The 22392-nt window shown below is 37.9% G+C and overlaps 1 protein-coding gene across 4 annotated transcripts in view; it reads left to right on the plus strand.

Annotated features, from left to right (window-relative positions):
* The window catches only part of LOC124591894 (sorting nexin-6), an 82964-nt gene extending 63582 nt beyond the window's left edge, over window positions 1-19382 (plus strand). For all 4 annotated transcript variants that reach the window (XM_047131782.1, XM_047131779.1, XM_047131780.1 and 1 more), the window contains 3 exons: window positions 5994-6057; window positions 17246-17331; window positions 17408-19382. In XM_047131782.1, coding sequence (XP_046987738.1) covers window positions 5994-6057; window positions 17246-17331; window positions 17408-17458 — 201 coding nt within the window. In that variant the 3' untranslated portion in view covers window positions 17459-19382. The remainder of the gene's footprint in view (window positions 1-5993; window positions 6058-17245; window positions 17332-17407) is intronic.
* Window positions 19383-22392: the final 3010 nt, after the last annotated feature.

The following is a 22392-nucleotide window of genomic DNA, read 5'->3' on the forward strand; positions in this document are numbered from 1 at the left end:
CCTATAGTGTGCATATGTGTGTTTCAAAGCCAAGGTGGTAGCCAATTGGATGTGGTTGGGTTGTTTTATACCCTTTCATTTGACCCTTGTCAATGAAGGGATCACACTGCTGATGTCTGAGCTGCTAGCTCCCCATGCATGTCAAGGAGTAGAGGAGTCTTCATGGGACATGAATACCACAAGCAACAGATCATGCCAGATGGCCTCCACTGTCCCTGTGTGCTGCCCATAGGGAGAGCCCTTGATTGGAGCAAGTGGCATCATGATGGACATCTATCACATCAGACATGTGAAATTACACCAAAACAGTTCTAATCTGGCTCTCATATCAGACAGGCCTAGACATCTAAATGCTGATATTTTTAACCTTACCGCTTTCTGTACTCGGGCTACCCCATGAGAAGACGGACAAGCCAGATGTCTGGGAGTGAAACAATTTATGCAATACTTAGTTTGTAATTGAACCGAATGGGATACTTTCACTCTGACAAAGCCATTATTTTTTGCGGAACTTATTGAAAATTACTGTGAAGTTGAGTCTTTTGGTAAAATGTGCAAGGAACTGCTATTAACCAAAGCTGCCTCTGCTGCACAATCTTCTTCAGGGATGTGATAGTCTGGGTGGCATACCAGTGACCATTGTTGTAAATGAAAATTTGAATATGCTTCAAGAAATGATCTTGCACAGAGACCCTACACTCCAAACGAATGAAAAACTATGGGCTAATCTCAAGTAGTGAGACATATTGGTGTTCATTGTGTCTGAAAAGGTCACAAAGATAATCAAACAGATACAGGCTCCTTCATTTTATCTTTTAAAGGGAATGTCTTCTTGGAAAAAGTCAGTCACAGTGCATATATGTGATCTGAAACCTTAAGTCCTAACTCCCATGATGCCCTGTGATGCCTGTACTTCGGTCATATTGTCCCATTGCGCAGCAAACCCAAAATGGTGCAACTGCAGAAGATCCTTCATGGAACAAAGTCCTTGAGAACAACTAAAAGAGTTACATGGAACACTATTCTCCATGTTAACTGGTTTACCCAGTTTTGAAGAAAGAAAAGATGATGCAGGAATATAGATATAATGACTGCCTATTGTATACTGAGGCACAAAAAAATGAGTGCCTACATATATCCTGTTGATATGGTGACCAGTTATGCACAGCCATAACCCCCACAATGTTAGTTTTTCCCAAACCAGTTCTCCCAACATCCCAGAAGCAAGTACTTCCTCTGGCACTTATCGATAACAGAGCTCCCCTTCAGGACCCCTCTCCCTGGAAACCCACAGATCAGAGGCCCGATGTCAGCCCTCTCTTCCTGTCCCTATGCTCATTGCGGATAGTCCCTTGCAAGACTCTTGTCCACCTAAGGCTGCAAGGGAGACGAAGGCTACCTCAGTGACCCCAGAGTTACCAGTTCTCATTAATGTGGCTCCATTGCCATTGGTGACAGGCAGAGATCTTTGGGTGTGACCAATCCTCCTGGCCTCCTGGGTCCTTCAAGCTGAACCTGGACATCTGTAAGGTGAACATTCAGTGGAACTGTAATGGGTATTAGTCACCTGTCAGAACAGTAGTACCTTATTTCCTCCTCTTCCACAGTTTTCTTTTTCCTACAAGAAATGTTCTTCACTGATGATAAGTTCCCAGCTCCCTCTGGTTATTGTGCACTTTTCAGAACCACACTGGCCCCGAGAGAGCATCTGGAGGGACCTGTACATTTGTTGACACAGATGACATCAGAGAGTTTATTTATTGGAAGCTGTAACAGTGTTGGTGCAGGGTACCTTGGTGATAACTATTTGTAACATTTGTTTACCTCCAGGCAAGCCACTTAGTTACACTGAATTGACTTCCTTAATCCAACAACTCACCTTTGTCCCCTACTTGAGGGGAGTACCACTTCATCTTGTAGGTCTACCCCCAGTCTGGAATACCAATTCATCTGGCAGAGACTTCTAATTGACCAGCTTCTTATTGACTGTGTTCTTTGTCTTCAGTGGCTGTACTCTTGTCCACTTCAGTGCCACCTGAGCCACCTTTTCAGCTATTGATCTAACAACTTATTCCCCAGACTTGTGGCTTTACTTACATTGTTAGCTACAGAATGATCTTTGTGCCCATGACCTCTTTCTGTTGAGCCTGTTGCTCTACATTGGGTGCTGTAAAGAGACAACTAGCAGTTGTATGCCTCTGCTGTTGCATTTGCTGCTATATCAGATACCATCAATGAGGTTGTGCAGGATCTCTGACATTGCCCACATTGTTGAGCTACTATTCCCCTTTAATGCAGGTCTCATCATTTGCCAGCTGATGCCATGGTGGACCAAAGACATTGCAGTAGGTGTGTAGCATCACTGAAGAGATCTACAGCATTTCAAGTGACATGATGTGCAGACTAATCTTATAACTTTTAAGCAACTTCATGCTAAGTCACACTATCCAATTAAATGCAATAATAAGGAATGCTATGAAAGCTGTCGCCTTGTTGGGAACGTGTGCCTCTTCATCCCTCATATGGGCTGAGTTACGTAGTCTTCTGGGCTGCCAAAGATCCACAACTGTACTTGGCCTCTTTCCTTGGGATGGTCTATGTGCTGAATGCCTTGTCACCCACTTTTGCTATAGTGTTGGCATCTACATACACAGCTGCAATTAACATAAGGCCTCCCCATCTCCTTCACTCCCACCCCACCCCACCCCCCTGGTATGCGGACTGAATTTCTTAAGGCTCTTATCTCGTGGCCCAATTAGATTCACAGTTACATTATATAACACCTGACTGTTACTTAACGGCTCCATTTCCTCAGTCAACTGTATTTGCTTCAACTGTGCCCTTCCTTCACAGTGGTGAGATGATAAAATAGTTCTAATCCTTAGGTCTGGCAAAAAGTCAACATCCATGGACAGTTTCCAGCCAGTTAGCCTCACCAGTACTCTGAAAACTACTGGAAAGAATGTTTACCGCCAGTTACGCTGGATTCTTGAATCATGGGTGGCCTTTTATTTTTTAGGTGTGTAGTTTCTGGGAGGGACGGTCCAGAAGGGACAATCTGCTTTGGTTGGAAACTAGTCAAAATGACTTTAAATGTAAACCTCATTGCAATCTCTTTTGCCCTGCATAAAGCATATGACTCAGCCTGGCACCATCACATCCTACTTACCCTCCATTATTGGGGCTTTTGAGGCTCCCTGCCAATTTTTGTAAATTTTTATCCTATGGTTCATTTCAGAATGAAGTTAGTGCTTTACACAGTTCTCAACAGGCCCAAGAGAATGGCATTCCACAGGGATCCAGGCTGAGCTTACACTTCCTCACAGCTGTCAATGGACTAGTGACCTCTATCAGACCATTTGTCATCCCCATGCTGTTATGTCAATGCTTTTTGCCTTTAGACAGCTCCCACTCTGTAGCCTTGATTGAGTGCCAACTCCAAGGTGCCATCAGACAGGTCTCTGCTTGAAAAATTTCCCATGCTTTCCAGTTCTCTGTTGCAAAAATGTGGGTGGTGCATTTTTATCGTACCATGGTCCACTTGGGTACGCAAAACTTGGGTGTTGTTGAGGTCATGATTTTTCTGAGACTCATCATTGATAAGAAACTGACTGGGGGGGCCTCATATTTGTTAAGTATAAACTAATAGCAGGAGAAACCTTAACGCTCTGTGCTTCCTTGCCCACACATCTTGGGGTGCAGATCATGCTTCTTGCTGTCATATCTGCTGGGCTCTGGTTCTGTCCCCCTTGGACTATGGTTACTAGGAGCATGGCTTTGAGGTGCCTTAAATTGTTACACCAAGCCATTATGGGGTTGGCCACTGCCTCCTTCTGGAGAAGTACTGTGAACAGTCACCTTGCTGAAGTGAGGATCTTCCTGCTTCAGATCTGATGGTACCAACTCTTCACCTATGCAGTCACTGTTAAACAGTTTACTGATCATCCAAGCTATCCTATTCTTTTTGCATGGTTGGGGCAACACCACGAGTCCTGCCCTCGGGTGAGATTACCAGCTGAAATGCGCCTTTCAGCCCTCTGCCGGGACCTCGCCTGTCCTCCTCAGAATGTAATCTCCGTGTGTTCTCTTCAAGTCCTCTCCTTTCCCACTTTGCTTGTTACCTAGGCCACAAATTAGGACCCTTCTATTTCAAGAATATAATCTGTTGTCCCATTGTCCTTTGGTGTCTGTTCCTTTCAGTTCTTCAAGAATATCAGGGTGCAATGGTCTTTCCAACTAATTGCTCTAAAGCCATGGATACAAAGGATCTCCTACTGGTCAGGAGCACCATTCTTCACAGAGACGTGACATTTTTAAGACAACCTGACGGCCATTAACAGAGCCCTCTGTTTTTATCAAACGAGCCTGCCTTAACTGCATTTTAAAATGTAGCGACTCATTGAGCAGTCTCCAGGCCAGGAATGAACTGTCTGGCTGTCTGGCTAGAGACACAATTACTTGCTCCATTTCCTTTGACGTTCCAGCTGCAAGTAAGGGCTCTGTAAACCCTGAGTTGGCGCATTGGGTGGACTGCTGCCACCTGTAATAAACTCCATACTATAAAGGAGATTGCTGCTGTATGGCAATCTTCCTTCTGTTTCTCCTGGAAGGAATTCATTGCGTTTCACCTCTGAATCAGTCATATTGGTCACTATTTTATGTGACAAGTCAATTCTGCATTGTGGTTATGGAGTTTTGCCGACAATTGATCGTGGCCCCTTCTTCCTGCCTGTCCATGATAAGCTCTATCTTCTGAATTCTTTGTCTCATGTTGATGGATGACTGACTGACAATTGAACGAGTTCTCCATTTTTCTCCATGACTCGTTTTTACTCTCAGATATGTTGTAAACTACCTTTGGAGGAGTAGGGGTCGTTGGGGATGATTGTGTCTACTCCCACAAGCCGGACCACAGGGATCTTCACCCTTACATCCTTGCCTGCTGCTTCTGTCAGTCCTCTTTGTTCTCATTGCTTTAAGGCAGTCAGCTCTGTCTCTGCTGCTCCATGTTTCTAATTTTATGATTACCACTATTGATTAGTGGAGGTTGCCTCCTCTTTAATGCTTTGCCAATGATGGACTGGGGATGGAACAGCTGTGGGATGGCCTGCCTCCTTTGCACACAGAGTTCCAGGGGACATCCATGTGCACCCTTAACTATTTCATCTTGTTTTATTATGAACATTCAAATTGATGTCCATTACATTTTTAGCATTTTCCTTTTTACTTTTCTGGATCTTTTGACTAGAAGGCATTGTTTACTCTTTAGCTGTCTTTGCTCTTAACTGAGTTGGCGGGGTTAGACACGGTTGGGGTTTCTCTCACCATGACTGAGCTTAAGTGACCACTCTGTTGTATGTATCGTCCAATCTGTATACTTTTACTTCCACAAAAATAATTATTTCAGGTCTGGCATCATTATTGCCTTCAGTTCCCCATTTACACTGCTCCTACCTATTTCTTTCAACATTCCTGGTGGACATCACTACTTCCAGATGAACGAGCCCTTGTCTGAGGGACTGATGACCTCACTGTTTCATTCCTTACCCCAATCAACCAACCAACAGTTGAGTGTGTTGTATACACTAATAAATTGTAAATAAGTATTGACTGTTTATGTTCATGTGGAATAGTACCTTCCTATAGTCTCTGCTTTTATGCCGAGGTGCCCATCCAGGGGCAGTGTATGCTTTGCCTTCTTTTCTGTTAACCTACCAGGTCAGTTCACACTGATTATTTGTACCCTTTAAGTAATAAAAGACTTACTGCCAAGCTAGAAAACTACTAATGGGATTACAAATGTTAAATTAATTGTAAAGTGACTAGTTGTGATTTCAAAGTGCCAGATGATGAAATCCTTGGTTTGAAGTAATGTTTCACCATTAATTTGCTGGTGTTTCATGAACTCTGGCAATGAGTAATGTTTTTTCTTTGTATTTGTTAAAATAAATTTTAGAATTGTAAGTTATTCAAGAAAGAAAATTTGTTTTTAGGCAGAACTGGTGCAACAGCGTGCATGTGAAAAATTTGAGCAGATGTCTGAGAAGGCTAAAGAAGGTAATTCTTAATTTTCACTCTCATGTTACATAAAATAACATTACATTTGTACTTTCATGTTACAGAAAATAACATTACACCTACCTATGTAGGTTGCCATTTTTAAATTTTTTGTGTTCAGTCTTTTTTCCTGTCCTTATTTGCTTGTATCTTTGTCTTTAGCAGTAGAGTGAAATTTTATCTTTTTAGGCTCGTGGGCCTTAAATTTCAGTGTGCATTACTAAATTAGTCATTTGTTGTGCCTTTCATTTACTTTTAAAACACTTGATCATCTGTGATGAATTGACAACTTATCTACTCGTGGTATACAAATATCTGCTATTTAGGCAAACTAAAACAACAAAGCATCTATGAAATGGAGTTGTTAACTTCAGTCTTTGTAACTTCAAAGTTTTTATGGGGATTTCATCTTCTGGATGCTTTTGTCTAGCTTTAGCGCACAGTTTCCTTTCTGAATTTGTGTTGACATGCATAATTAATATCCATTTCTTGGTGATTTTTCTCTGGGTTTGAGCTCCCAGAATTGTGAACATGTCTATTTTTTATTGATTGTTTCACAAACTTAACTGATAACCATGACAGTTATCCAAGTGCTGTGTGATGTGAGTAAAACAAGCTCAAACTATACATCTGTTTTCTTGTCTGCAATAGCTATGATGATATGCTCAGTTGCACAATCTTGCATTTGACATTATTGGGATGAAACAAACAGCTAGAAAACTCTGAAAACCACCTGAGAATGGTTTTCTATTTAAACCATAAAAAGAACTGTTTAATTACTACAGTACGGCTTTTGTGGCTCTTGAAAGTGGACACTTGTCAGAAAATGGTTGAAAAAGTACACTGTCTTAAATATATGTTGGATGTTGCCCCTTTTACAGTCAAAATATAGTATTCACATACAAAATAAAAGTAGACTTTCCAAAGTATATTCATGTTGGAGTAGCATTTTACAAGAAAATGTTTCCATAGCAAAATAGTGACTGAGTATTGTATGCTCACATCACTGTTTAAATTTTGTAGATTTTAATATCAGGAAAAGTCATTGCTATAGATTACACAGGCCAAAAATGGAAAAACTTTTTTGCTAAAAATACCTTATTCTTATGTTTTTCTGGATGGGAAATCCAAATATGTTGCTTAAAAAAACTGTATAACCCACCATTTCTTAACATTTTACAGTTAAATTTATTATATTAAACAATTTTTAAAAGAATTTATCAGCTTTTGTATAGTTAAAATAATTTAGAAAGGAGTTGTAATGAATGTGATGACATTGGTAGCACTGCTGGAAAAATGGTGGATTCTGTTTTTGTGTTAACAGATGGTGTTTTGTTTACTGTCAACATAACCTCACTGTCCTGTTTCCTGTACACTTGCTCAGTACAATGTCTAATTGTGGTTGTAAAAACTCTGCTGACAGTTTGTTATATTTGTGGTGAATTTGTGATTAAACAAACACCAAAGAAACATTACAGAGTTTGAAAAAAGTTTATCCATCATACTTTGGATCTAAACTTGGTGACCGTATAAGGTGTGTGTGTGTGTGTGTGTGTGTGTGTGTGTGTGTGTGTGTGTGTGTTGAAGATATGAGAAAATGGTCCAAAAAGGAGAAAAAAGCCTTCGGATTTGCTGTAACTATGATATGGAGGAAGCCAAGAAATCATTCCAATGATTGCTACTTTTGCAGTGTTGGTATTACTGGTCATAATTCGAAAAAAAAAGGTAATAAGCTACCCTAACCTTCCGTCTGCCATCTGACCAGTAGGGCATGATGTAGATTTGCCAGTTCCTGAACCACCAGATGATTTAAATTCTGTTCCAAAAGAAGTATTTTCTGATGTATAATCTGATTTAGATGAATGTTGTGGTGGTGGTGGTGGTGGTGGTGGTGGTCCAGGTCCGTTATAATACAGAAAGTCTAAAGCCCAAATTGTTTACTCAGATGGAGCTTAACGATTTGGTTAGGGATCTGGGCTTAACGAAAGAATGAGTTGAATTGCTTGGCACTGAAAAAAAAAAAAGAAAAAAAAATCACAGTTTGAACCAGCATATACATGTATATAAAGAGAGAGCAGCAAGTTTCCAAGTTTTTTTAACAAGGTGTTTTAATGTATTGCTCAGATATTCCTGGTCTGATGAATGAGTTTGGTATTGAATACAAAAATGAAGACTGGAGGCCGTTTATTGATCCATCCACAGCTATTTAAAGGCCGTTTTATTACACAATGGTAACATGTATGCATCTGTACCTGTTAGACATTCTATAAATATAAAAGAAAGCTATGAAAACCTAAAAATAGTGCTAAATAAAATAGGCTATTCTGCTCATGGTTGGATGATATGTGGCAATCTAAAAGTAGCATGCATGCTCCTTGGTCAGCAAGGTGGCTTTACCAAATTTCCATGTTTCGTGTGTGGACGGGACAGTAGGGCTAGAGATCAGCACTGGTGCAGAAGGAACTAGCCTGTCAGGGAGTCTTTAAAACCTGGTGAGAAGCACATTCTTGGCAAAAACCTTGTAGGTCAAAAAGTGTACTCCTGCAACCTCTTCATATAAAGTTTGGCCTAATGAAACAATTTGTAAAGGATTTGCCAAAAGATGGACCATGTTTTAAGTATCTGTGCCAAACGTTTCCATACCTTTCAGAAGCTAAACTAAAAGAAAGCATCTTTGTCGGACATGAAATTAGAAAAATTGATGTTTGATGTTAACTTTGAATCCACAACGACATTAAATGAGAAAGAAGCATGGGTATCATTCAAGCAAGTTGTTACAAAGTTCTTAGGATATGAAAAAGACCCAGAATATGTTTCTATTATAGCTACAATGTTAAAGAAGTTTAAAACTTTAGGATGTTTAATGAGCCTTACAGTTGACTTTAATAGTCTCCTTGATTACTTCCCAGACAATATGGGAGATGTTAGTGAGGAGCAAGGAGAGCATTATCACCAGGACATTAAAGTGATGGAAAAATGCTACAAAGGCTGCTGGAACACCAACATGATGGGTGACTGGTCACTTCAGAGTTCAGTGAGTGACTCATCTTCGAAAAAGCTACACAGAAGCTTCAAAGAAAAAAGAGAGAGAGAAAATACAAACCAATTCCAGCTAACAAGTGAAACCTCTATTAACACATCATTGTTTTAAGTAGCTTACTGTAAATACAAACGATGCTTGTGTTGTAACAAAGCATTTCATTAATTTCCCCATTTGCCATATAGCATAGGGCTTTTATACTTTATAATAAAAAGCATATTGCTCAAAAACTTTGGGTGATACAAAAAAACGAAGGCTAGATTTGGATTCAGCTCATAAAAATCTATAAAGATCAGCTATCAAAGTAAAAAAAGCATTTTAAAAAAATTTTGTAGGCCTGTGTTATGGATACATTCTGTTTTAAAGTCGTGCTGAATCTGTAGTCCAGGTTTAAAACATGTAAATTTCCTGAAGTTTTGCTTTGTAATCTTGCAGGACAAATAGTAAATGGAAGAAATAGTTGACGCTTAGTTTTTGGCTTTACTATTTATTTGGTTCAAAAACAAAACTGAAAATTTTGACAAAGGATTTGGCTGTTGACTTTAAACTTTCCCAGCTAGTTTAAACTAGTCCTAAATGATCAACAGCAAATAGGGCAAATATGTTGGGACTTGTGTGCCTAGTGATGTCATAAACATGAATTTAAAAAATTAAAAGGATCGGATTAAAGTCCAGAGGAATGACAGATATAGTGATTCACTTGTATGGAAAATGCTGCTCGTTTTAATTTGGAATGCCAAACTTGTGCTGGAGTGATATGGTGTGTGGCTCCTACTTTATAGATATGAACATAACCAGCATATTTGCTGTCATTCTTACATGGTCTAATTTTTCAAGCTGGGTATGAGACTCTGGACTGGTCTAAGAGAGTAGTTGACAGACCGAGGCTCATGAGCCACATATAGCTCTTCGGCTCCTCTGGTTTGAACACAACTGTATTGTTCATGTGTGAAAGACTAGAATTTGTAGTTAAAAATCCAGATCCCTGCAGTTGGAAATTTTGCCTGCCTCTATGAAGTGATCTGCCTTGCGTGCAAGATTCCCCAACCAGTGACATTTTCCTGTCCATTTGTTGCCATTCTGTATGTTCAGTGGCCACAAAGTTTGTCAGTGAGTATGTGCGGGATAGGTGTGGTTGATTCATGTAAGTGTCAGTTGGTCAACAACCTCATTGTGCTTCTCACCCACATTTTACAGTTGAGCAATAAAAGTAACTGCTTGAAGCATTAAGTTACCTATATTTTTCCATCCAGCAACAAATGCTACAGCTATATTTGCAATGGTTTTATGTTGGTGGCCTGATTACTATAGAATGATACATTTTCCTAGGTACCCTGTTAGACATGGCAACAAAGAACAAGCAAAGAAAAATGGAAGAAAAAAATAACTGAACAAACATTCACATTTATGTATTAAAGACTCAAATGGCTCTGTGACCTGCCTTATTTAAAAGGAAATCTGGCTAATAACAAGAAATCAAATTTTGAGTGTCACTTCATACTCTCATGTATCATTTAGTACTAGATATCACATCAGTAACGCAGTGGAAAAAAGAGGAAGGAGAAAAACATCAGAAGAGTTAAGGAAAATAGTTATGCATTTAATTACTAGACACAATCTTCCAAAAAGTCAATATTAAAAGTTTCATGGTTTAAGAGGCTGCCAAGAGAGGAAAAACACACACACACACACACACACACACACACACACACACACACACACACACAGCAAATACATTAGAAGTTACTTTATTGATACATCTGAAGAGAAACGTCGGGTTTTTTAAGAGCAAATGAGACATTCTAAAAAAGGAAGTTACCATTGACTGCTAAAACAGTGATAGGACAGTCAAAATCTCATCGAATATAACCAGCCAACAAGTTGAAGATCAAATGATTTCAGCTTTATCAGTAACAGTTGCTGACCCTTGTGACATAAATTATACAATGCAAGTTTCATTTTTTGTAAGGTTTATGTTGTCTGCTGGTATTGCAGAACAACTTTCAGGATTATTTCCACTCAAAGGTCAAACACATGGAGAGGAAGTAGGACAACCTGTGACTGAGCACATTTCATTCTATGAAATTCTCATTGTCAGTTTCAATGGAGAAGGCAAAAAAGTATGACCACCTTAAGAAACGGGTTTGTTACAATTTTGAAGAAAAAAAATTAACCATGATACTCTTAGCTTTACACCATTCATCAAGAAGCACTTTGCAGGCAGACATTTCTGGAAGAAACTTGTGAAATCATGGAATTGGAGATTGAGTTTATGAACTCCATTATAGCTAAAGCTCTTTATGATTAACAGTTAAAAAATTGATTAAAATAGTGAGTGGCTATGCATGTCTTCTGCTTGGTTTGTTGGTTTTTGGGAGAAAGAATTTTGGAAAATTTTGCCTTCCTCATTAATAGAAATCAAAGTTTTTCTCCTTTGAAAGTGTCTTCACTATCCAGAATAAGTGGGTGAAAAAATTTTATTTCATGGTGGAAGGTAAGTTTCATCTAAATTGGCTTAATCGTAAACTACTGGGGAAAGTAAACACATTTTTTTTACATTTGAAAGCAAATTCTCTCTTCTTGTTAAAGATCATGAAAGCAAAACACTGATAAACTTTCAAAGCATTTTTGAAACAATGCTATGGCATAACTCTGATATTGACTTTTGATATTCAAAGACAGCGCTTTTAAATATAAGGGAAGCATTTCTCAACATTTTCAGAATTTCAGAAACAGCAAAGGGACATAAGCCTTCAATAAAAAATTGTCCGAATTAAATTTTGCAGCTGTAATATCGGCAACTTTGAAATGCAGTTCCTGAATTTAAAAAAGAATTGCTTGTTTTTTAAATGTCTTTGTGCTGATAAAGAAATATTGGGGAAAAAGGAATGTGAACTTGGTTCATAGCACAAATGGCTTGCTTTGAAATACTTGAGGAAGAAAGACATGTTGATCTTTAACACCTGAAATTGTATTCCTGACCCATATAATTATCCAAAAAACTTATTTTTTATTTGTTAAATACATTACAAAGTTGTATTCAACATACCAATTGTTACACTAAGACTTAAAACTTCAAGTAGATTTCAAGTTAATATTAGGGATTATAGTGTAGAAGAGAGCTATGTCAAAGATTGGATGTACTGTATAGGGGATGCATGATGGAAGGTAGATGAAACATGTATACAAGATGAGTTTGGAAGGGAGATTTGGAGGGGTTCGACCTTGGTGAATGCACCTCATATTGTGGACATTCTTTTAGCAAAGGCCAGCTTAGGAGTGTCCTAATTGTTAGTAAGTGTACCTACCCATTCATTTTAAGTATAAAAAATTTGTCTCTGGAGAAATTTCAATTGTTATATTGTTATTAGGCTCGTTTGACTAATAAGTAAGCTAACTACTAGTCTTATAATACCTGCAAATTTTTTGGTCATTGAAGAATTTTAAAATTCATTTTAAGAACTCAAAAATTACTCAGTTTGGTGTCATGCTGATGAAGTGAATATTTGTTTATGAGCCAGTCATAAGTTTTCCTATCACTTGTGGAAAAGAACTTTATTATGATGTCATGTTGATCAGTAGTTGTGTAGTTACCATTTTTACTTTCTGCATTTCCATGAATGTATTGTTGTTTCACCCTTACACCTGACAATAAATTAGTGGGATAAATACACTAACATCATATAAATCAAGCCTATTCCATTTGAAGCATGTCAGTTTATCACTGAAAGGCCTGTCTCTTATCTACATATTGTACAAAGCCCACAATGTAAAAAACAATTCTGTGTTGCCCTTCCCCCTTTTTGGTGATATTTAGAGGTAGGAGTGTAACTTAATGCAATAGAATAATTCTTGGGTTCAAACTCCAGTATGAACTTTTCATTAGGGGATGTTCCTTGTATAAACTGTCTTTGTATTCTTTGTCAAAATTGTGCATATAGTTCAGTCCCCATGAACTTAATTCTGCAGGGTAAGAAATAAAAAAAATTAGTTGAAAACTGAAAGTCGTATGAGGAGATTTTTTCCTCGGACAGAAATGATCCGTCGCACCTAGAGTGACTGATATTTAGCTTTGATTTGTTCTCTGCAGAACTCCTCACATCAGTGGCAGCATTTCCATAGTATGTAATGGTGAAATGTTAACACTGCAATTTGAACCCAGAAATTTTTATACTGTTTAGCTGAACTGCTGGTGAACAGAATTTTAGTTAGTGGAATCTGTCAGATATGTAGCATAGATATAGGGATGAATTTCCACATAAAATTGTACTTCCAACAGAAAGATTGATTTTTAATATTTTTTAGTTGGGTTATCCTAATTTGTTTAATGAAATGGAGCAATTGCATCTGTTACATAACCCTGTTATGAAAGTGCTCTGGACCAGTATGCCTAAGATCACCTAGTGTCACCCTCTGTTGGGACCTATATTGTCTCTTGCTATGCCCTGAGATAAGGAAAGTCAAACCCAAAATCCTACCTTCATTATCTAAGGTAATACACTGTCACCTCCACCATTCTTAGTCGTCTCTTTCAACCCCGTTCCCAATTTGCCATCACATGGCTTGTTTCCCTCTGTGGACAACCAGGTGCAAGACCTCCCCTTCACCCATCCACAACCTTCTGTTGCAGTCATGTTACAGAATTTCCTGTCCCATAAAAGGCAGGACCATGTCCACCGTCCCCTCTCTCCCCCATCTCCCCCCATCTTGTCCTGTGCACTGCGAAAGAACACTGGCTTTGAAGCTAATGAAGCCTGTATTTTCTCATGTTTGTTTTAATCATCTCACAGAAATAAACTCATTACACATGTGACAACATGCACTATCTAATATGGTCCAAAATGCCACATATAGAAATGGGGTTCTGCCGGTTCTCATACCCCGGGTTCTATTGGTAATAGAAAGGTAAGATTGTTTCAGATAGCCATTAGGCTAGGGCCCATTGGTATACTTGGTGTCACTATGTTACAATGAAGGGTCAATGTATGAATATTACAGACCACCTCCTGCTAGACCAATGGAGCAAATCAGTTAGTTCTTTTGCATTGGTTGTGATCTACAGCTGGCTTCATGGGACATACAGAGGCACCATTTGTTCATGGGTGGTCCCTTAGAAATCCCCAAAGAAGTTTTTTCCATTTCTTTTGTACCAAAACTGAGCATTGGTTCAAAGACAGCAATGCACAGAAAATTGTTGTAATTTTTACGGTACATTTGTAAGATCTCTGTCTTGAACTACCATGAAAAGTTTCTTTATCCATTTCCAAGATACAGAGGTCTAAAGTTACCCTACCTGTGCACATAGAATATGCAAGTAAAATGCAGTATGAGGTGAAAATTAGCTCCCTAAGTTATGTAATGTGGAGAAATTTACAGAAAAGTGTCTTCATTATCATCAGAAGGATTCTGGGGACCTCACGTTGTAGTACTGAAGTACATGCAAAATTTTTGTGCACATGAAATTTGATCTGAGATGTAAAATGGGTTTTTCTTTATTTCAATTTTGTAAACTATCAAAATTTTACTGTCTCACGAAGTTCATTCCATATGAGTGACATACTCTTGTTGTGTCAGATAAGGGAACCAGTGGAAAAATGCTGCTGTCAGAGCACAACAATGAAAATGCTCATGTTTAAAAGAGTGAAAAGTGGGATACCAGCTGCCACATTCTACCTTCCTTGGCACCTTTAAAAAACTTTCTCAAAAATTTTGGCATTGAACATATTCATGCTCATTTTAACATGAAACTCACTTCACTCCCACAAGCTCTCCTAACTGTAACTCATTCACACCCATTAGTCCATTGCTGCAAGTCACTCATATCCATCCATTCTCACTTTCCTGTTCTTATGCTCTCATTCAGCCCAACTCAGTTTCATTATCTGGGTGTCTATCTGTCGCTGTCTCGTGTCTCTCAGCCACAGTTACCTTACACCGTCCTCCTCCTCCTCCTCCTCCTCCTCCTCCTCCTCCTCCCTAATGGTACTTTCTCATTTTTCCTTCCCACTGGTGCTGTTTGTTCTCACTGTCATTATCTCTCTGTTCCTTGTTGTAATTGATAGACACTCTCATTATCACTGGCTCTAACCTGCTTCCATTCTAGCCTTCTCTTTATTCCTCTCCTTCATTCTTTTCCAAGCACTCTATTGCCACTGTCAACTACATTCCATTGCTAATGTGTCCCTCTTTTTACCTCACGCTGTAGTTCTGCTTCCACTCTTCCTAAACCACAACCATTGTCTACTATTTTTCAGTTGTTGTTGTGGTGGTCTTCAGTCCTGAGACTGGTTTGATGCAGCTCTCCATGCTGCTCTATCCTGTGCAAGCTTCTTCATCTCCCAGTACCTACTGCAGCGTACATCCTTCTGAATCTGCTTAGTGTATTCATCTCTTGGTCTCCCTCTATGATTTTTACCCTCCACGCTGCCCTCCAGTACTAAATTGGTGATCTCTTGATGCCTCAGAACATGTCCTACCAACCGGTCCCTTCTTCTAGTCAAGTTGTGCCACAAACTCCTCTTCTCCCCAATTCTGTTCAATACCTCCTCATTAGTTATGTGATCTACCCATCTAATCTTCAGCATTCTTCTGTAGCACCACATTTCGAAAGCTTCTGTTCTCTTCTTGTCTAAACTATTTATTGTCCATGTTTCACTTCCATACATGGCTACACTCCATACAAATACTTTCAGAAACAACTTCCTGACACTTAAATCTATACTCAATGTTAACAAATTCCGCTTCTTCAGAAATGCTTTCCTTGCCATTGCCAGTCTATATTTTATATCCTCTCTACTTCGACCATCATCAGTTATTTCGCTCCCCAAATAGCAGAACTCCTTTACTACTTTAAGTGTCTCATTTCCTAATCTAATTCCCTCAGCATCACCCAACTTAATTCGACTACATTCCATTATCCTTGTTTTGCTTTTATTGATGTTCATCTTATACCCTCCTTTCAAGACACTGTCCATTCTGTTCAACTGCTCTTCCAAGTCCTTTGCTGTCTCTGACAGTATTTATTACTTTTCTGTCCTTTCCCACTGGCAGTGTCTCCTCTCAGCATAAAAAAATATGAATATGTTTGCATGACAACATTTTTGAGAAAATTTTTAAAGGTGCTGAGGAAAGTAGAATGAGTCATCTGTTACCCTTCTTTTCAGTCCATCTTTCAAACAATAGCTTATTTGTTTTTTTTTTCTTCTCCAATAAGAGCATTTTCCTGTTAATTTATGTACTGTAAGAGAATTAGTTTCATCATGGTGCCAATTTTTTAAAGTGGTGTTTTGAAGTGTAGGTATGGAAGGGTTGTGTTTGCAGTGATCCCCAGTATGCAAGCATTTGTTTTGCAGAAACTTTTGTTTTAATCAAACACTAAGGTTACACAGAGTGCTTCCAGAAGTTTCTACAAGGAATTTGACAGTGTGTAGATTTATTGTTAAACTTCAGAATGGTTGGAAGAAGGTGTATCATAGGCAATTCTGTTGGATGTCTACAGTTCTTCACCCATTGTGTGGGGGGATGGTGTACTAAAAGTGATTAATACCATATCATTTTTGGTGGTTTCTTACCAGTGCTGCAAGTGTTCAACTTTTTTTTTACTGTTAAAGTATCTTTATGAATATTACATTAGTTGCTGCAGCTGTTAGTGTAGACAATAATGCAGAAAATTTCTTTTTGATACCGTATTGGCTAATTGCAGTTGTTAAATATGCTTCCACACATTTCCCATTGTTTTAATCTTTTACACTATTTTTAATATTTGTTTCTGCTGCTCTGTTTCTCAGTGGCAACTTTGTCAAGCAGAAGTTTCACAAGATGTTAGTTTGTTTCATGATGTTTAACCTTTATCATTCTGAGGCCCACGAGTTGGAGAACAATGTTTAACCATTAGATACTTTATATGTAGCACTATCAATGCTTGATCTTCTCAAATGAGTTCTTAAATTGGACTTTCTTTTCACTAGTTAGTAAATGCCAGCCAATTCAAAATTAGTGTTACTGTAAAGTCAAAATAATCACACTTCTGTTATCACTAGTCTGTATTGTCTCTTAGGTAAACTGTTCAAAATGAGATGTAGATCCTATAATATAACCCTATAAGAAGACTGTTACATATTCAAATATGTATTCCTCATATGTTCCCAGAACTACTAGATTTTAAAACGAGAAGAGTTGTTGCATTCCGGAAGAATCTAATGGAACTGGCAGAGCTCGAATTGAAACATGCCAAGGTAAAATGAATTAAAATTATGAAGTATTATCAAAGTGTAACTAGACAGTCTTCAATGATATAGTGCTTGTTTTCAGGCCCAGGTTCAGCTTTTCAAGAACTGTTTAGCAGCATTGAAGGAAGAGTGACCAAGGGCAGATTTCATTCCTGTTTCGTCAGAGGAAATATCTTCTTTTGTTCTTTAGTGGGGAAATTGAATACATGAGCTTAATGGTGCAAAGAATGTGAAATATTTTCCGAATTTGGTTGTTGTGAAAAGGTTATTCAGAGAAAGCATTATGATGTAAAGCAATACCAGTGCTTTACATGTACTAAACCTTATGACTGTCTTTGGAAGAAGGTATTAGCAAAGTGTTGGTATTGTATGTATATAAATGGACTGGTAGCTCAGCTTTCTGTTTTTCAATGACAGGTTATTACTTCAAACTTTGATGGAAGAGGTCACTTTGGGCTTTCAGTGTTCATGAAAGTAAGTGTTTAGTTTGAATGTCAAATGTGTATAGCTTGATTAAGAAACTGCATGATCTTCTGTTTATCTGACATGTCAAAGATAACTGTGTTCGTAACAGCTGTAATTTGGTAGTATTAGCTGGTATGCAAGAGTGAATGTTTCGCCTCCTTTCATATACGCAGCTTGTGAGGGTGATAAAATGTGAATGGGTGACAGGAAATATGTCTGTACAAGAGTATTTTGTTCATTTGTTCGTGTGAAAAGCAGGAATTATTGTTCACAGCAGAGCCAGCTATATAATGGAACCTACACTTCAGATTTTTCTTCCTCGTTCACTTTCATAGCTGTGTTACTCATATTACTGTTATGAGTATGAAAAAGGCATTTTATGCAAGTGCATGGAGTTAATTTCTGTTGTAGTAAACTATAAAAAAAGATGACAACTGAATGTATTCTATGCTGAAGCTACAGTGCTTTCATTGTGACACGTTAACTCAAATCCTGTTATAATGACTGATTTATGAATTGGTAGAAAATTTTTGTGTGTAGTTTCTGGAATTCTTTTGCTCAATGATACATTCTTAAAATGATCAGTACAATTTATTAATTCCCAGGTTTTAGGCAGATTATATATTATGGTAAAAATATACAGTAAACATCTAAATTTGGGCTAAATGAGAAGTTAATTGTAGAAATCGGCATAATATTTTGCATGCAGATGGACAGTGCTACTAAGGAAAAAGATTAAGAGATGCTGTTCCATTGTGGAGAAAATTGCACATTAAATTCTGTGGTTGCCTCCCATGTTCACATACTAAGTATGTATTAATGTGGTAATTAATTTTTTATTGTTTTGATATATCAGATATACAAGTTGAATGGATAATTTCAAGAAAATATTGTCTCAGATTGAACAAGTTATTTTGCATATAATATATATAATAAAATGTATATTTAATGTGTCCTGTGTAGGAAAAGATCTCAGTTGTACTGGTTTTGTATTTCACAGAATACGTATTTCCATTTAGTGTAGAGCAGGCTAGAAATAGTGTGGTCTTCTGTTTTTCAGAGTGAAAGAAATTTGATATCATGTTTCCTTGTAAAAGTACTCTGACAACATATTGACAATTTAACTGCATGAAAGTATATTACGTGTAAATTGTTAAATATTTTATGTATGCAACCTATCCAAGTATACTTTCCAGAAATGTATATATTGTTCACAGTGTGTCTTTACATTATAAGAGAAGATATGTATTACATGTAGTATGGCATTTTGCATTTTATTGGAAAAAATCTCATCCACTTGTGAAGGCTGTTGATTCTGTTCATAATATGTATAAAGTAATACGGTCACAGAGTAATTATTCTAATGTTGTGCATTTATGTTAAAGTTTTCATAATAATGTCCTGAAAGATTATCAAGATCATTGTCAGTATAATTGTGAAGCTTTCCATTGTTTAGCTGTTAGTATTGCCTTGATACTGTACTGAAGTTGAGAGCATATATTGTTTTGTACCATGAAATATAGTCTTTTGTTACTTCATTCTTCTCATAAATGATTGTAAATATATTTTCAATACAAATACATGTCAAATAATTGTTTCTCTTTGAATCTTGAAACCCATTATCAAAACCAGTTGTCATTTAGTCTTACTTCAGATTAAAAGCTTGAGGCATCCTGAAGTAGAATAGCTTTGTGACTGAAGCAGTGTTGCTGGCATGCAGTCAGCCATCCTTAAAAAGGTTCTGCATGTACCTACCAAACAAGTTAAACGGCAAGCACATGGCACTCTTGAAAACACTAAGATTATTTGGCAGCTGGCTGTTCTGTTACCACTTGATTTGCTGGAATGTCAATCACAAAGTTAAGTTAATAAAAAAAAAGGCATAGGCCCATGTACTCTAATCAGTCAGTGGTCAGGTATTACTGCTGACATTTGTCCGTTTACTTTTACTCATAATATTGTGTTATTACCTAGAGTATTTTATCAAAATTATTAGGAAGATGAAATGTTGGTACAACTATAGCTTCTAGCAAGATCAGCTCATGATATCAATGTTTTACTAATTAATTTTTAAGATTTAACTTCATCCAACATGCCGCCAATTTTCATGTGGTGTATTTTTAATGCTTCATCACGAGATCTGTCTCAACTAGATGCTTGTTGCCACACTAGTGACCCCTGTGCCTGACCATATGTCACTCTGGAGCATGTTATCTCCATCCCCTTGAGAAGCATACTTACATCAGTCATTGTGACATGGTGCTAAAATTAAAAAGGTAAAAATTGTAAATGCTTTGAGACACTGAAAATTTTGTCTTCTTAGTAAGTTCATACAGCTCGGCAACCAATGAAGTTATCAGCTTGAGAACTGAAGGTGATCTACTGTACTATTTGAAAAATATATAAATTGGCGTACTAAAGCAGACAAGATATAGCAACCTGATACTTTCTCATTCAGTGGTATGTCAGAGGTAATCCATGTGTGTGGTGCATCTCGTCTCTGCCCCTTAGTCAGTGATTAATACTGCTATGCCACAGAGAGGTGCTGTTTATATTCTAGTTGTAGCTAAATGTTTGCTAGATTAGATGCATGTTTAGACAAGGGTAAAGTCCATGGTGCAAGCCTGTCACAGAGCTGTTGGCCTGACTCCGAGGTAGAGTTGCAGCCCTTCTTCACCGTGGGATGAGGGAAAGTGTGATGGGCTCATCTTCCCAGCCACCTTTCACCTCTGAGAAAGATCCCTGGTGCTCATTTAGTGGTTGGCTGAGAGGACTGTAGGCCATCCTGAAAGACTAGAATGAGGAAAAATGCCTGGTCCTGACTAGTTGATCCTGGGACATCCAGTGCTGGAGTCTTGTGCTCTGACTGCTAGACCACGACGGACACGGTTGCCAAAGGAAGTTGTTACTTACTCTGTTAAAGGCATATTTACAGTATAAGTTGTCATGCAGTTTTACAGTGGACACTGCCACTTAGCCAGTAGGTAGCAGGAATTTTCAGTCATTGAATCTACAGCATCAGGTAATTTGTAGAAATGGTTAATTGTGATTTTTATTTTTGTTTCGCATTTTGGGGTCACCAGTGTGTTGCTTAATGTTGGTCGAGAGGTTGTTGAATGCTTTTCTCTGTGGTACACAGCTCCACTCTGAACCCTTGACAAGGAGGCAAAGGTCGAGTGAAAATTATTTATCTTCTACTGTGATTTTCTAAATTGCAATTAAGCTGAAACTTACTTTTATTATTGGCCATTAAGCTGTAAGTGTACTGGGAAGTGAGTGAAAGACTTCTAGGATCTTTAAGGGGGACATACCAGAAAATAAAAGATTACATGTAAGCTAATGCAACTTTGATTGTTTGAGAGATAATTGAACCAAATTTTGCACTTATTGTCATTATGTTGTTGGTTATAATTGGGTTTTTTAGTTTTTTTTTTTCAAATAATTTGATCGGGGTGTAGCTAGATACAAACACTATCACATGAACATTTTCTCAAAGGTTACTGTACCTATTACTTTCAAAATGTGATAGGTTATTCTTAGTAATTAACTAAATGTGTACCACGTTGGAACACTTGCAACAATTTTTCAAAAGTGTTTGTACGATACACAGCAATTTTTTTTGTTTCATACAAATTTTAATTTGATGATAATACACTTTCTAAAATTTTGTACCATAGGAAGTTGTGTTATACAATGTGTGATTGGAAAGTTTTAAGAATGGATCTGCTACTGCTTACTGGTTTGGCGGGCAGGCACACGGAGGTCCTTGAACGCCCTCTGACAGGAGACTGCATTTCCTTTGGTCAGTTTGTTGTGGCAACTGGTTGAGTGTGGGTCAGTTAGGGCTTGTTGCCGGATTCTGTCTGCGTGAAAATGGACATAAAAATGGAGAAACGAGTATGTGTGAATTTCGTTTTAAAACTGGGAAATCAGCTTCTGAGACTTACAAACTATTAAAAACAGCTTTTGGAGGTAATTGTATGAGCCAGTTAAATGGTTTTTGTCTGGTTCAACAGATTTAAAAATGGCCACAAATCATTTGAAGATGAACCACTGTCCTGTCTTCCTTCCACTTAGAAAATGAATGAAAATGTTGTCAAAGTTCGCGACCTAGTGCACTCTGATCATAGACTTACAATTAGGGAGATGGCTGATGAACTTAAGTTTCTATGCAGTTCAGTCAATTTCAATTGAGGATCAGATCGTGTGTCGAGTGTCAGCAGAATTCATTTCAAAAGTGTTGTCAAGTGACCAGAGACAATACCGACTTGAAGTGTGCCAAGAACTGATTAATCTGACTAAAAATGACCCAGATTTGTTAAATAGGGTAAATACAGGTGACGAATCATAGGTATATGGATATGATCCTAAAACCAAAGTGCAGTCTTCGCAGTGGAAGACATCAGGTTCACTATGTCTGAAAAAAGCACGGCAAAGCTGGTCCAAGGTGAAGACAATGTTGATTTGTTTTGATTCTGCTGGTATTGTGCATCATGAATTTATCCCTGGGGACAGACTATTAACCAGGAATACTAAAAATGTGTCCTTGAACGTTTATGTGAAAAGGTGTGGAAGAAAAGGCGTGCATTGTGGAAAGACGGG

This window comes from Schistocerca americana, chromosome 2 (assembly GCF_021461395.2).
Source record: "Schistocerca americana isolate TAMUIC-IGC-003095 chromosome 2, iqSchAmer2.1, whole genome shotgun sequence".
In the NCBI taxonomy this organism is placed as follows: Eukaryota; Metazoa; Arthropoda; class Insecta; order Orthoptera; family Acrididae; genus Schistocerca; species Schistocerca americana.